Here is a 14,232-nt window from a genome sequence, read left to right as displayed (position 1 = left end):
AAAAAGAGAAAGACAGAGAGAGTGTTAGGCTACAAAGCATGATAGAAGAGAAGTACAATGAGCAAAAAGACAGGAGGGAAAAAAACTAAGGGAAAAGGGAAAGAAGGAAAAAAAGATCCGGGTGAGACTTTCCTCCTCTTTCAAATTGAAGTTAAAATGAAAGAGATTGAAGAGTTTAAGAAAGAAATTAAGGAACTGGAAGCCATGAACCAACAGCTAAATGCACTGCGACATCAGCTTCTGGAGGAGCAACAGGAAAACTTAAATATGCTCCACAAGCAAGCAAAGGAGCAGGAGAAGAACCTCAAGAAGAAAAAAGTAACCAACAAAGAAGACGAAGAGCAGGCCGTCCAGAGCAATCTAAAGCTTGCACGTATGCAGGAGGAAGAGGTGGCAGAACTGGGCAGTCGGCTGTCACGTGTACAGGCTGAGGTCGAGGAGCTGCAGGGGCAGGTGCAAGCTTTGCACCTATATAAGGACGTAGGGAGCGCTGTACATCAAGAGCAGATCCAAAAGCTACAGTCAGAACTAAAGTACATGCAGAAGAGCTTTCAGGTAATGTCGGAAAATAGTAAGAGCTCTCTGAAAGAAGCCATTGACAAGATTGACAATGCTGAAGAAGAGAAGCAGCTTGCTCGACAGAGGGCAATAGAAAAGTTAAACAAACCCACAAAGCCAGAATCTAACAAGAATAAGTGGCTTAAGAAAGAAATTGCTGCCTATCAAGAAGAAATCTCACTACTGGAAGCAGCTGTGAGGAACCTGAGGCTGAAGACTAGGGGTGACTATTATTTATTTCATCAAGAATAGCGGGGTTCTTGGAGTTTGTCCACACTTGCAGTTTGGTTCGCTTGTTTAGACTAAAGGGTCTGTGTTTGATTCCTGCCTCTGGTCTGTGTGCATGCAGTTTGCATTTTCTCCCAGAGCTTGCTGGGTTTCCTTCCACTGTCCAAAAACATGCAGATTAAGTTAATTGGTGTTTCCAAATTGCTGTAGCGTGTGAATTCGCATGTGAGTGTGTGTGTGTGTGTGTGGATGGATTTTAATAGAACCAAACATGTTAAGTGTGGACACAACGTAGACACACAGGGTACGTCCTACTGTCTCACCAGCAGGGGGGCCTTGTTAAGCCGTAGGGATGTATAATTTTACTTTTAATTTTTAAATATTTTTAAATGTTTACATATATTGTATATGCCTTTATTTTTGTAATCATTCTGTGACTATAAAATGTAGTTTATTTAGTTAATATAGTTAATTTTTGTTTATTATAAAAAAAATCAATTAAGCTAATTTTTTCCTTTATTTTTTCTGTGACACCATCAAGCTGAATCCAACACCTCCTAAATTCAAAAGTGAGACACAAAAACTGATATGTTTTAAGAAGACAGGTACTGATAAAACAACAATGAATCAACTTGTGGAGTCACACCTTTGGGAGGAGAAAACAACTAATCTAGCCTCTTTGCTAGCAGCAGCAACACAGCCCCGCATATTGATTCATATCCATAAGAAATATCAGAGCATCATATTACCATATTGATAAGTTGTTAATCAACTGCAGCATGGACTTAATGTTGTTTACTCGTTTTAAACCAATGAATCAGGACCTCAAATGCTAATAGCCTAGGGCCACAGGAGTTCCTAACCCCATCCACAAAACAGAAAAGGCTAAATTAATGTCTTTTTAATATTCCCTGGAGCAACTGAACCAAGCCAGAAGCCATTCACGAGTAAGAAAACAGAGCTCATGGGATACAATGGGAAGAAAAACCTGCAACCCTAACCCAGAACCAACCACCTTCTGACTCCACCTGTGACCCAACCCCAGAAAAAAGCCCTTCAAGAGACAAAGCAACTGATTCACAGACCGAATTTTAAGGAACCAAATATAAAGCAAATCTGGACAATTCCTGGAGAAATTGCGAGGTAGGGGCAGGTGGATGCACTGGTTTTCTTGAGTAAAAAGTTGAAAATTTTTAAGTTTGGCTTTTGGGGGGCTAGAAATATGTGATGGCTTATTCTCAGACCAAGGTGTAATGATTGGCTGCATGGTGGTCATGAAATGGGAGAAATGCAGGATCTCTTGGCCAGATTTGTGGGTGGCAGCATCCTCCCAAGGCCAAGGCATTATACTTGTTTGCATCATTGTTTGCAAAGTTTCATATTACAAATAAAAAATAATAATAAGGAAGGCTCAATACAATCGAAAGTGCTATTTAGAAAGAAAGAGGAAAGAAAAGGAGAAACGATTGTTATGTTGCTGAAGTGCAACAATGACGTTCCGTCATGCAAAAGAGCTTATACTTAAAAGACAAAATTAATAATTTAAGTCACTGTGGTAATATTTAAAAGGGGTTGATAGATTCATTGAGTAACATGCACGAGAAAAAAATTGCACCTTAGAACTGCCTTTCATCAGCACAGGGAATAGAGCTGTGTTGCTATTGCAGCAAGTGGGTTTAAGAAATAATCATATGGGTAGGACATGGAACATCTGATGCTTATCTGATGCTAAGCTGCAGTTTTTTATTTTTAGCCAAAATATGCATAAAAGCCGTGGTACCACCACTGTCCAGCAAAACAGGGCTAAAATCCAATTAACTCCTTATTTCCTACTGAAGTACACTTACGTTTTATATGACGGTTTTGTCTGCAGTCATCCTTTTATCTGGGCATGAAAAGCTCAATAAGTTGTGTAAGGTATCACACATCGGCAGTTGAGATGCATATGTAATATACAAAAATACTAAAAAAAAAAAACTAAAAAAACACTTTTAATAAAAATTTTTTATTTTCCAAAGCCATTTATTTACAGAGCCACGGGTTACTGACCGCTGATCTATGGCAACAATGTCTACTGCACAAGCTAACATTAATATTTAATTTTTAGGAATATTTTAAATTATTATATTAAAAGAAATGTGGGTTTTAGTACAATGGTCCTGTGATATCATACAGTATGTCCGTTAGTCCCAGTGTCTTTATGCTTTATATCACCACTCATGCTGTCCAATCAAATTGTTGAGCAGAAGAGAAGAAAATTGTGAGGTGAATTGCAATAGAACTTGGTTACGGCTAGAGGCACGTTTAATATGTCATCCTGCAAGAGTTTATAGCCCAGCTGCAAAGGCACTTAGGCTAGTATCCATGCACACTTCTATCACTTTGTTTTGCCAAGAAACATTCTAAAAGTTTTATCTCTGCTCATCCCCAAAGTACAGCATTACTTTATATACAACATAAACCTTCACAGAAGCTTTAACCTTTTTTAAAACTTTCCATATGTGCATCCCTTTACATATTTCCATGGTTCTCCAATGACCATCAGTTCAGCAAATCTAATTTCTTTAAGAACATTTAAACATATTTTGATTTTCTTTATGCCTGTATTTGCCATGTTTTCCCCCATAAAGCACCTAAAGCAAAGGTTGAATTATGAGCAAAATACTATATGAGAGAGAGAGAGATAATTATTAGTTACTCCCACCCAATTCCTCATCCAGAAACACAGAGTGCACAGTATGAAGTATAAAGACGATGCCAATGCTGAATCCATACAGTACCTGTAGAATGATTAATAAGACATAGGTATAGAAGTTGCAAAATGACATAGAAATCATATTGCATACATTGTACAAACCTTTTTTATGGTAAGAAGTTTTAATAAACAGACTTGAAACAGCAAATAGTCTGTAAAATGGTCATTTTGGCTTTGTGGCATTTGTGCTTCTGGTTTTGTTATGACATCCACATGAATACATTAATGCTCTGTTCCCATTTGTGCTCACATGGATCTGTTTACTTTGTCATTGAATAAGAGATTCAATCTCTTGAAAGCTTTACGGCTAAACAATAAAAGGCCCATTTAAACTCAGTGTTGTGGTGGTGAAGATTATAATTGTAACAGCTGTGGTTGGATCTGTTAGTGTGGTTCCAATTTTCCCAGCAATGTATCCTAATATAAGAAAATGTATTGTACTTGTTTTGCATTTTATATGACATTCACACACACACACACACACACACACACACACACACACACACACACCACTTTAGGCGCTTCGTTACAGCAGAGCTAGAAGCCCATCTCTTAAGTAATTGATGTTCCTTTACAGTGTGACAGGAATACGCCTGGGGAACACTGGAGAACATAAAGAGGTCAACATCAGTTCCAATCTTCATCTCTTGATGGCAGTCTTGCTCTATGATACGTGAATCCTTTCCACATACATTTAAATGTTGCAAGTATTTTAAAAAACGCCATCCTTTAATGACCATCCCAGGAATTGCGGCTTGGAGACATGATCTGATGTAGTCCATGATCCAATGGACAATTTGCAGCCAACCTGCCAAGTAGATCTGTACACATAATCATTTAGAAACTTTTGCATTTCTGGAAGACGAATACACGTTGGTTACAGAGAGAGCTCTCTGTCGTTGACTGGCACAGAAGATTGTATAATTTGTGAGTTAAAGGAATGTTTGGACATGGAAGGTCAGGTAAAGCATGCACTCTGATCATGGATCCGGCATACTGCTCTACATACAGTCGCTTACATGCCCCATGCACCATGCACAGAACTGTATACCGCTCAGGGGATAAAAAAATATTGTATAACTTGTGTGTTGATTACACGTTTAAAATAATAATAATAATAATAATAATAATAATAATAATAATAATAAAATGTGCAATTACAATATTGTATGTAGTTATTGTTCATTATTAAATCAGAAAATTGCATTGGATTCTCATAGCATGTCCAGTGAACTTTTATGATCTTTCTGGAATGCTATTGTTATTATAAAACATAGTTCGCCTGCTTAACCTTTCACATACAGTACAACAGGTTCTCCAGAGCATCTGGTCCATGATTTAAATTAATGCATGTTCTACAAATTGCTGGGTATGGTGTTGATGGTTTTTTTTTCTGTTTCTAGGTCATAGTGGAAAGGGTGAACATTAATAAACAATACGTGAAGACAAATGTGAAAACACATCATATTTTAAACATAAAACTACAGAAACCAGTACGAATATATACTGATTAGGCCTAATAAAACCACTAATCAAGGAGGTAAATAACAATGATTATCTCATTATTACAATTTAACCTGAAACCCCTTCAGGGTCCTTTGGGGTTTCCCACTATGCACTTGTGAGTACCTACCAAAAGTGCACCAAAGATAGACTGTGATATGCATGGGGAGTGAGGGCTAGCCTGTCTGGAAGAGCTACTGTATTCTAGCACATGTCTTCTGCATTGTCTTCAGCACACCTTAGGAGGTGCAGATTGATCTTATTCCTGATCAATGGAGTTAATGGTATTGAGTTGCACTGTCCCAGTGTATCCTAATCACTGATTCTAGATCAGCTTTTTCAGTGTGGCATTTGGGAAAGAAAAAACTGCGCTTAGCAGATTATTCTACTGCCAGCAAAATTTGGCTAGAACTGAGACAGATTCCATCCACAAGTACAGCTGGCGGAACAACAAATACTCTGAATCTGAATATATAGTGTTATATAAGGAATGTTAAAGCAGAGCGTTCTTTCGTCTTCTTCTGTGACAGTTCAACAAATAACCTGGCATTCCGAAAGGAAATGATTTTTGTAGGATAACGCCAGAGCAGACGTTGTTTCTGGCACTGATATTTAGAATATCATGTGTGTACATTCATGTGTTTTCAAGGTTGAAATTCAGCATGCAAACAGACGTCAGCAGCATAGAATAAAACAATTTAAAAACAGCATGAATTGAGATTTGGAATCTACTGTAAATACTTGATTAGAATATGTTTGCCTATTTGAAGTCGGTCATAAACGTGGTTACAATTAAAGCAGCTCCATAACTTGGTCTGACTCTGTATTCCAAAATCTCAGCTGTGAAATATAAGATAATGAAAATTACAACTTAAAATTATGTTCTTTTTCCGGAAAACTTTTAAAACATGCATTTTGTTAAACACTGAAGTCATAAATATTAGTTTACTGATTTTATTACTTACAGTATTTAACCATAAATAAAGAATAATTATCATAGTTAATAATCCAAACAAAAGGCACAGTAAGAGTAATCCACTATTTTGATGTTATATGCATTTTCTATACTGTAGCTACTACACTTACCACCCACTTTATTAGGAACCCCTGAACACCTGGACAGACATGCAGTTCTCTAAGCAGTCAATCATGCAGGGCTACTGTATCTCAGTGGTAGTGATAGGTATGGTATAGAAATAAAATGCTTTTTTTATGTTGCAACAAGTCTTTCAGCTGCTCCAGTTGTGGGATCGTCACAGCAGTCCTTCCGATCTGCATACAACTTAAGTTTTAGGCCATGAGCCCTTCCTGACACAACCCTTCTATTTTGTCCGGGCTTTGGATCGGCACTACATCCAGTGGCTGGGGTTTAGACGTGGGGATTTCACATGGCAGACGAGAAACCTACCTCTAAGCCACCAATGTGTCTTTTCAGTGGAACCCCAATATACTGTATTTTAATTATAACCACAATCCCAAACACATTTGTGATAAACTGAGTAATACTATTATTTCGTTTTCAAATCTCAAGCGAATTAATTTGATATATGCAAAACATCCAAACCGCCAAATAGGTCGTTACCCAATAAATTTTCAGCAACACAGCTAAAGACTTTCCTGAGTGAAATGAATTGTTTCAGTGTGAATGAATTGCGAGGGGTCTGAAAGGGCTGATGACCTGAAAAGACCTCGTAATTTATTGCTACTTTGGTTATTGAGGCTTTTCAGCTGTGGATTGTTTGCTTAAAAGATTTAGAGCTGTCTGGATCTGTGTTTTGTCTTCGCTGACGATCCAACTATGGACAAATCAATAAACAATCAACAAAAGCAAAAACTCCTGCATAGGTCGAGCATGAAGAACATGTTGGCTGTGTTTGCATAGCTGTTGAAGAAATTTGTGTTTTGTGTGTAAGGCAAGACATCACTAAGATGAATGACTAACCCAGTGGGAATATGTGTTCAGCTTTGTAATGTTTCCATGTCTACTCCATTAATGTGTCCGATCCTGTGTGCAGAAATGTGGATCTGCAATATGACTGTAACCAAATACAAATACATTATTCATATTGAACAGATCATTGAACAGTTCTACATGGATACAAATACAGACATTTAGGAATATAAGAATCCATCTATCTATCTGTCTTTCCACACAGTAAATTTATGGAGTTGAATGTTTTGGAGTTAGAAATACAAATGTGAAAGTTAGATTTTGGGAGTTTATTTTCTACGTTGGACTATAGTCTGTGTTTAGGGGTACTCCATTGCGGTGTAAGATTTTGCTGTACATTCACTGGGTGCTGTGGAGCCTCATTCAGCTATTCCTGTTGTGTTGATACCCAGAAGTCATACGAGTATGATTTGTAACTGTACACAGTGGAAGCATGTGGTTTAATGGTTAGATTAGCATGTGGTCGCAGTCTCTCCTGGAGGCTTCTGACAAGAACCCCTTCACTTTGTTGCGTTTAGGGGCAGTGGTGGCTCAGAGGGCTAAGGCACTGAGTTACTGATCGGAAGATCTCATCCCCAGCTCCAAGGCCCTTAACCCTAACTGCTCCAGGGACGCCATACCATGGACCATGAAATAAATGGAAATGTCCAGGAAGTGTGCAAATGTCCATGAGTGTCTGGTCTATAGCGTACTGGGGTATGTGCATCTGTGCATGAGTGAACAGATAAATAATGTCCAGAAGTGTCCATTTCTGTGCGGTGTGCAAAAACGCAGAGATGATTATAGTCTTTTGTAGTGATCTGGTTTAGAAATCGTATCGCCTGTGGAAAGAAGCTCCTCCTCAGTCTCTCTGTATTGGTTTTCAGGGAGCGGAAGCGCTTTCCTGACCGCAACAGAGAGAACAGTTCATTGTTGAGGTGGCTGAGGTCCTCCATCATCCTTTGGCCTTGGTCCAGCACCGCTTGCTGTAGATCGAGTGCAGGTCACGGTGCTTGATGCGGATGATGCGCTCAGCTGATCGCACCACCCTCTCATCTGTCCCGCATGGTGCTGTTCCCAAACGAGGTTGTGATGTTTCCCGTCAGGATGCTCTCTGGTCCGTGTGCATGGAGTTTGCATGTTCTCCCTATGCTTAGTGGGTTTCCTCCGAGTCGTCTGGTTTTTTCCCATAGACATGCAGATTAGGCAAATTGGCGTTTCCAAATTGCCTGTAGTGTGTGAATGCAAGTGTAAATGTCTGTTCACAGATTTAAGAGTCAACAGTCTGCCTTGTGTTAACGGTTCATTTTATTTTATTTATATTTTTTACAACCTCAGACAAACAACCAAGTATAACTTTTTTCATTGTGTCATTATTAATTTTTTTTTAAAAAAGGTGGATTTTTCAAAAAGTAAATCTTTTTTTTTTTTGCTCTGTCCTATATTAAGGCTTAGATTCCTGGAAATGATGAAAGCTTTTCCTGCCTAAAAAAACCAAAACATTTTGGAACAAAAATATGCGTGTGCAGTAAGTATTTATTTTTTGTTTAATATTTCACAACAGGAGCTGTTAATAGTCTTTGTTTACGCGCACACACACACACACACACACACACACATACTGTACGTCAGACATGCTTTGAAATCTCATCTGTTTTCTGTTGCGGGACAGTGAGGAGCCTGCCAAAAAATCTCAGCTTTATCCAAGAAATGCTAAAGCCACAAGGCCATATTTTGCGCATGAATTACAAACATAGAACACATTATTTGTTCATAATCAACAGAGTACACTTTTAATAAAATATTAATACATTATTTAGACTGAACAGTTTATAAATGCACTAGAGTGAGCAAACTATTCTTTTTTCTTAAAGACAACGTGGCAGCAAGTGCCAAGACTAAATAAAATAAAAAAAAGACTGAATAAAATTATGCTCTGAAAATGTACATGTATGAATATAATAATAAATATTGTGTTTTACACCATGTACATTTCAGACTTAAATCCAAAAATAAATATTAATATCTGGAGTACTAGACAGATATAAATAATGGTATTGCATCACACTGCTAGAATTTTAATGTCAGTAAACTTAACTAATGCTGTAATGGCAGTTTGGAAACAGAAGAGGGCAGTAGAAGCTTATAAAGAAACCAAGACTTATGCTCCAGTGTTAGATCATGATGATGACCAAGAAAGCAGAAATCCTCCAGGACTCTGAAAGTTATGGTTCAGTTAGCAAGGACAGATGCTTACAAAACCTGCCCTAGATTCCCACACTTAAGAGACAGTACACAATGACAATCAGTCAGCCTTGGAAGTGTTGAAACATTGAGTGCAAGGGAAGGAATGGATGAAAGATAATAGAGAAGATGAATAGGAGAGAGACGACAAAAGAAGCATTACAAAATTGCTGCTGAGGCGACATACAGTATACTAGGAAAGGAATTATGAGGCTTGAAGAATGAACCTGTCCGTAAATGCCATGTTCTATACTGTACAGGAGAAACTAGTGGTGAGACTTTGGGATATGCTTTCAGTTTTCTAGGTTCTGTTTCACTTTTCTGCTTTGGTACTGTAGCACTACAATAACTGAATACAAACCAATAAAAAGTTATTCTGGCTTTCATGCAGTTATTTAAATTGTGTACAGTTGTATATACTCTGATGTACAAAATTTTGTTTCTCAACTAAATTTATTCTCTATACAATGCTTATTAGTACTGATTAAATAATCACAGACAGAAATAACCACAAATATTGTTCTACTTATCATGTTAAAATGTCTTAAGCAATATATTTTGTGACTGAATAATCCTACCTGGGATTTTATCTTAAAACATGTACTTCTACTGTCAGTCAACATACACCTCGTTTTTGGTTCACTTGAGTCAAATCCAAGATCACATCTGGGACACACAGGCCAGGTCGTAGTCCATTTGAAAGCAGTATGCCCTTTTAATGTTCTATAATTTAAGATTTGTTGTCAGATACTGTCTCATACATACTGTACACAAATGTCGTTCTTTATCCAACAGATGTTTAACTCATTTACAGTAAATCATTTTAAAGTATTGCAAAAGTCTTTCTTCTATTTATAATGGTCTTTTACAAGGTTTCAATATGTTGCAATACTCAATAGGTTGCATGGTCTGAATGTTTCACTAAAACAACAAGTATTAAATGCTATTATACAACAGTTAATTCCGACTAAGTAATTCTGCCTTCCAAAACCAATATAAGCCAGTCGCAGAAGCACTTTCAGCAAGAAACATTCTCAGCTCAAACAATACTTTGTCTACTTAGTAACGGCTTCTAAGTTATTGCCTCTAAACTTGTCATGTTCTGGATCCCAAATGTACACCCTAAATAGCACTAAGTCTTCATTTGCACTATTTGGGACTCAACCCTGGAACTCACGGTTAAAAAGTTATACCAATCACAAAAGGATGTGTTAAAAGAGCTAAATACTGGGTAAATAAAAATTGTTTTTGTTGATAATAAATTGTGTTTGTGACCTGTTATAAAAAATGCAATATTGCACAAGAGGTCATGCTGTTGTAATGACTATCAACATAGCTGTGATATCTGTGTACTGAAGGTATTGTGTACAACAGCACAACCTCTCATGTGACCCTCTAAACCTGGCAGTTGACAAGTAAGTTGTATCAGCTGAATTTGAGCAAAAAAAGGCCTCAAACTGTGCTGGACAAATAAAAAAATATATAATAGACATGGTTAACATGTTCATTTAGAGGAGGAAGGAAATGACTATCGGGGGTCATAATCAGCTATTATGGTAGATCACCTTATTTATGTATTTATGTTTTCTCCTGCTTTTTTCACCTAGACATTACAGTAAATGAGATTGAGACTTCTAGGTAACACTGAACATAAACTGGAGAGTTGACTCCTTCACCATCTTCCCCATAGGCATGTGGTATAATTCTAGGAAAATAACTACACATAACATGGTTAATTATGACACAAACAAGTATGCAGTAAAGGATAATCATCTAAGGACATGAACCAGGGTTTATTATTCGCTTAAATGTATGCACCTGTGCTCTCTACTTCATTTCTTTACTCATTCATCTGGTCATCCAGATTTAGTATACCCTCAGCAGTCACTTTGGTTTGGAGCGAGGTCAGGACAGTTCGGGGGGTTGGAGCAATAACTTCTAGAGTTCATGTAATGAGCAAGTGGTGCTGGTGAATGATCGTGTATACAGATGCGTCTCTTCCGCAATTTATCCATCAATTTTCAAGGATCACTCGATGATTGTTCATGTAAACGACTGCAGCGGACCCCTTGCCACCTGCCTACTGCAGCTAAGAGTCTCATTACCGTACTGTGTTTTAAGTCTTCTGTAAACGTAAATCTGTTTTACGCCTTCACAACCTCTCTTTTTATTTATAGCAATGTTTTATATAATAATTTGTAAAATTTCATGTAAGGTAGAAACCCCTTTAGTTTAACACTGGTCTACATAGTTATTTACACATGAGACTGTAAAAAATTGTGTTGTTACTGTAAGTCTCAAGATACAGAGTTTGTAAAATACTCAAACTCAGATCTAACGTTAAAAAATTCTACAATAAACATAGCAATTGATGAGAAACAGAAACAGACATAATTAAAAAAAAAAACTTACTTTATTAATCATTTACATTTTTAAAAGGTTTTCTGTTTAGAAAGTTTACAGCCTGTGAATTGCAGCCCCACTTTAGATTATAATATTTAGATAAAATATGTTTTGTCCTGTTTAACATTATGTGCAGCTCCTTTTCATATGAATGAAACTATTTTTTGCGATTCACTTAAAAAGGAGTGTGTGTATGTGTTCTCCTGGGATTTGCCACACGTCCCTACTGTATTTCCTTTACAGGTAACCTTTAAAATAGCACAAATTCATATGCATGATAAATAAGGGCTTCATTATTTCTTATTATACTAAAGTGTCAGACAAAGCTGGACGTAAAACAGTTTCTTTCATATACACTTCTGAAATTAGTCTCTTTTTTGGTTGGATCTGTCATCTTTATATTTGAATGATTCATAGGTCACTGTTTAGCTTAAAAAACAAAAATATAGGAATCCTGGAGAACTTGTCCTTACATCATGTACTACCATGGATGTATAACATGTTACTGTCTGACCCTGACTGACTATTTAGTATTACTAGTGTTACTGATATCCAGAGTCGACACAAAAAGCTAAGCATAATACCTGTTGTTTGTGTTGTTATGAAGTTTTGTGAATGCTGGGTAAATAAGATCATAAGTAATTTAGAAATTCAATGGCGTGAACTGTTGTATTTTAAACCTTGTCCAATTTTGTAATCTTTTGTATCTCAATGCACAATCGTGAGTTGCTTATCAAACCAATCATTATTTGAGTTGGACGATGGACACATGACCAAAGCCTAGCCTTGATTTCAGCATAATGCCAAGTACCTTGTGGGCCATAGAGTAAATACCATGTGATGGCTGGCCACATTAAGAAATGTGCCTCCATGCTAAAAGAAGCTCTTACATGCTGACTGGTGATCACTGACCGGGTTTTTGTGTTCTTCAGGCAAAAAAAAAAAAAGGTCTCACTACGTGAAGGCATTTTCTCCTTTTAGGTTTTAGCGCTTTTAGGGACTTTCAAGAATTCTCAACAAAGATCGCTGTAGTTCTTGATGTAGTCTTACATTTACTGCACTTATTTGATGTCCTTATCCAGAAGCATTTAGCAGTTTTGATCCAAAGCATGTCCTCAGCTTCATCCCAGAGAAGGATTTAGAAGTATATTAAGTAACATTCGATCCAATTTGCAGGACGACTAATAAAAGCATTTACACATTATGATAAAATGTTTGCACACACTTTACCATCAAATGCACTTGTTCTGATGTCAATCCAAATGGGAATAGGTTCCCTGTCGAGTATGGTTCCCCTCAAGTTTTCTTCCTATTGCCATCTCAGGAAGATTTTTCTTGTCACTGTTGGTCCTAGCTTGCTCTTCATGGATAATCTTATAATTTTTTATTTATACATATTACTTACAAACTTTCCCTAATAACCTTTTTGATTCTGTAAAGATGCTTTATGTGAATTCTCCATTTCAGATATGTTTCACCTTCGCTCTTGTAACAACCTCCACTCTTTTGGGAAAGCTTGTTACTAGATTTGTTTTTATTCAGCCACAGGAACATTGGTGACAACAGGTGCTGTTCATCAAGTCTAGTGTGCAGTCCAGGCTAAGGTCAGGGCGTAATGCGGGACACTCAAGTTCTTTGACAAACCACATCTTCATGGAGTACTTTGCAGTGGCACTGGATGTGCTTGAGCAGGTTTGGGGAAAAAACAAATATGGGTGTGATACTCCATCAGCAAGTATGCACAATGTGTAGTTGACCAATACATCAGCAGAAAATGTTTCATATGTTAACAAGAATATTCAGTTTTAATAATAATTTTATGTTAATTTTAATTCAAGGAAAAATTTATGATCCCCTGCCCCCAACAAATTTCTTCAGATTTTTTTTCTCTTCAGACATTGAGAGCTTGCAGACTGATACCCCAAGTCCCCAGGTCCAATAGAACCTATTCAATAGCATTTATAATAGTACTAGTAGCATAAGACTATGAGGTCAGAAATTAAACATAAGAAAAAACACACAGACAAATCAAGGTGCAAATTAGGAATAATTCATTATACCACAAGTCTGAAATAAATGTCCTTGGTATAACAAAAAACAAAAAAGCACATGAGCATGGAAAGGAATGTTAATCTTTTCCTTATAGTTTAACTTTACTGAGCTCAACTCATTATACACACAGTCAACTTCAGTCAGAGAGAAGCTCTTCATGCAAAATATTTCTCGCAGGCCAATATGTGTTTGTTCTCTTAAGCCACAAACTCTTCTCGTGAATAAAGTTGAAAAAATTCTTAAAAAACAAAACTAAACTGCCCTTCATATTTTCTAATTAGTTAAACTGTGCGTTTCTATTTAAGGGTCCATAGCAGCCATCAGGACGAGGGTGAACTGAACTCATTAGAAAATCTTGATGCAGTCTATTAAAGTTTATTAAACTTCTGAAACCGTTCCCATAGTGTTAATCATCGCAGAGAAACAGAACTGATCTCAGATAAGCCTTAAAAATACCAGATGCGGACATTATTATTATTTTAATTAGTGTAACATTAGGCAAACATGATGCCCTCCATTTCATGTCAGTGAAATAGTGTGCGCAACTTGAATCCAGACA

The 14,232-nt window shown here is 37.0% G+C and overlaps 1 protein-coding gene across 1 annotated transcript; it reads left to right on the top strand.

Annotated features, from left to right (window-relative positions):
• Window positions 1-810, top strand: LOC128514630 (repetitive organellar protein-like). Its single transcript, XM_053488424.1, has one exon. It carries the CDS (start codon window positions 58-60, stop codon window positions 808-810), a length of 753 nt encoding a protein of 250 aa, XP_053344399.1. The 5' UTR covers window positions 1-57.
• The last annotated feature ends 13,422 nt before the right edge of the window (window positions 811-14,232 follow it).

Source organism: Clarias gariepinus, chromosome 27 (assembly GCF_024256425.1).
Source record: "Clarias gariepinus isolate MV-2021 ecotype Netherlands chromosome 27, CGAR_prim_01v2, whole genome shotgun sequence".
Lineage (NCBI taxonomy): Eukaryota > Metazoa > Chordata > Actinopteri > Siluriformes > Clariidae > Clarias > Clarias gariepinus.
Note: the sequence above shows the minus strand (reverse complement) of the source record. Positions and strands in the feature narration are given on the sequence as shown.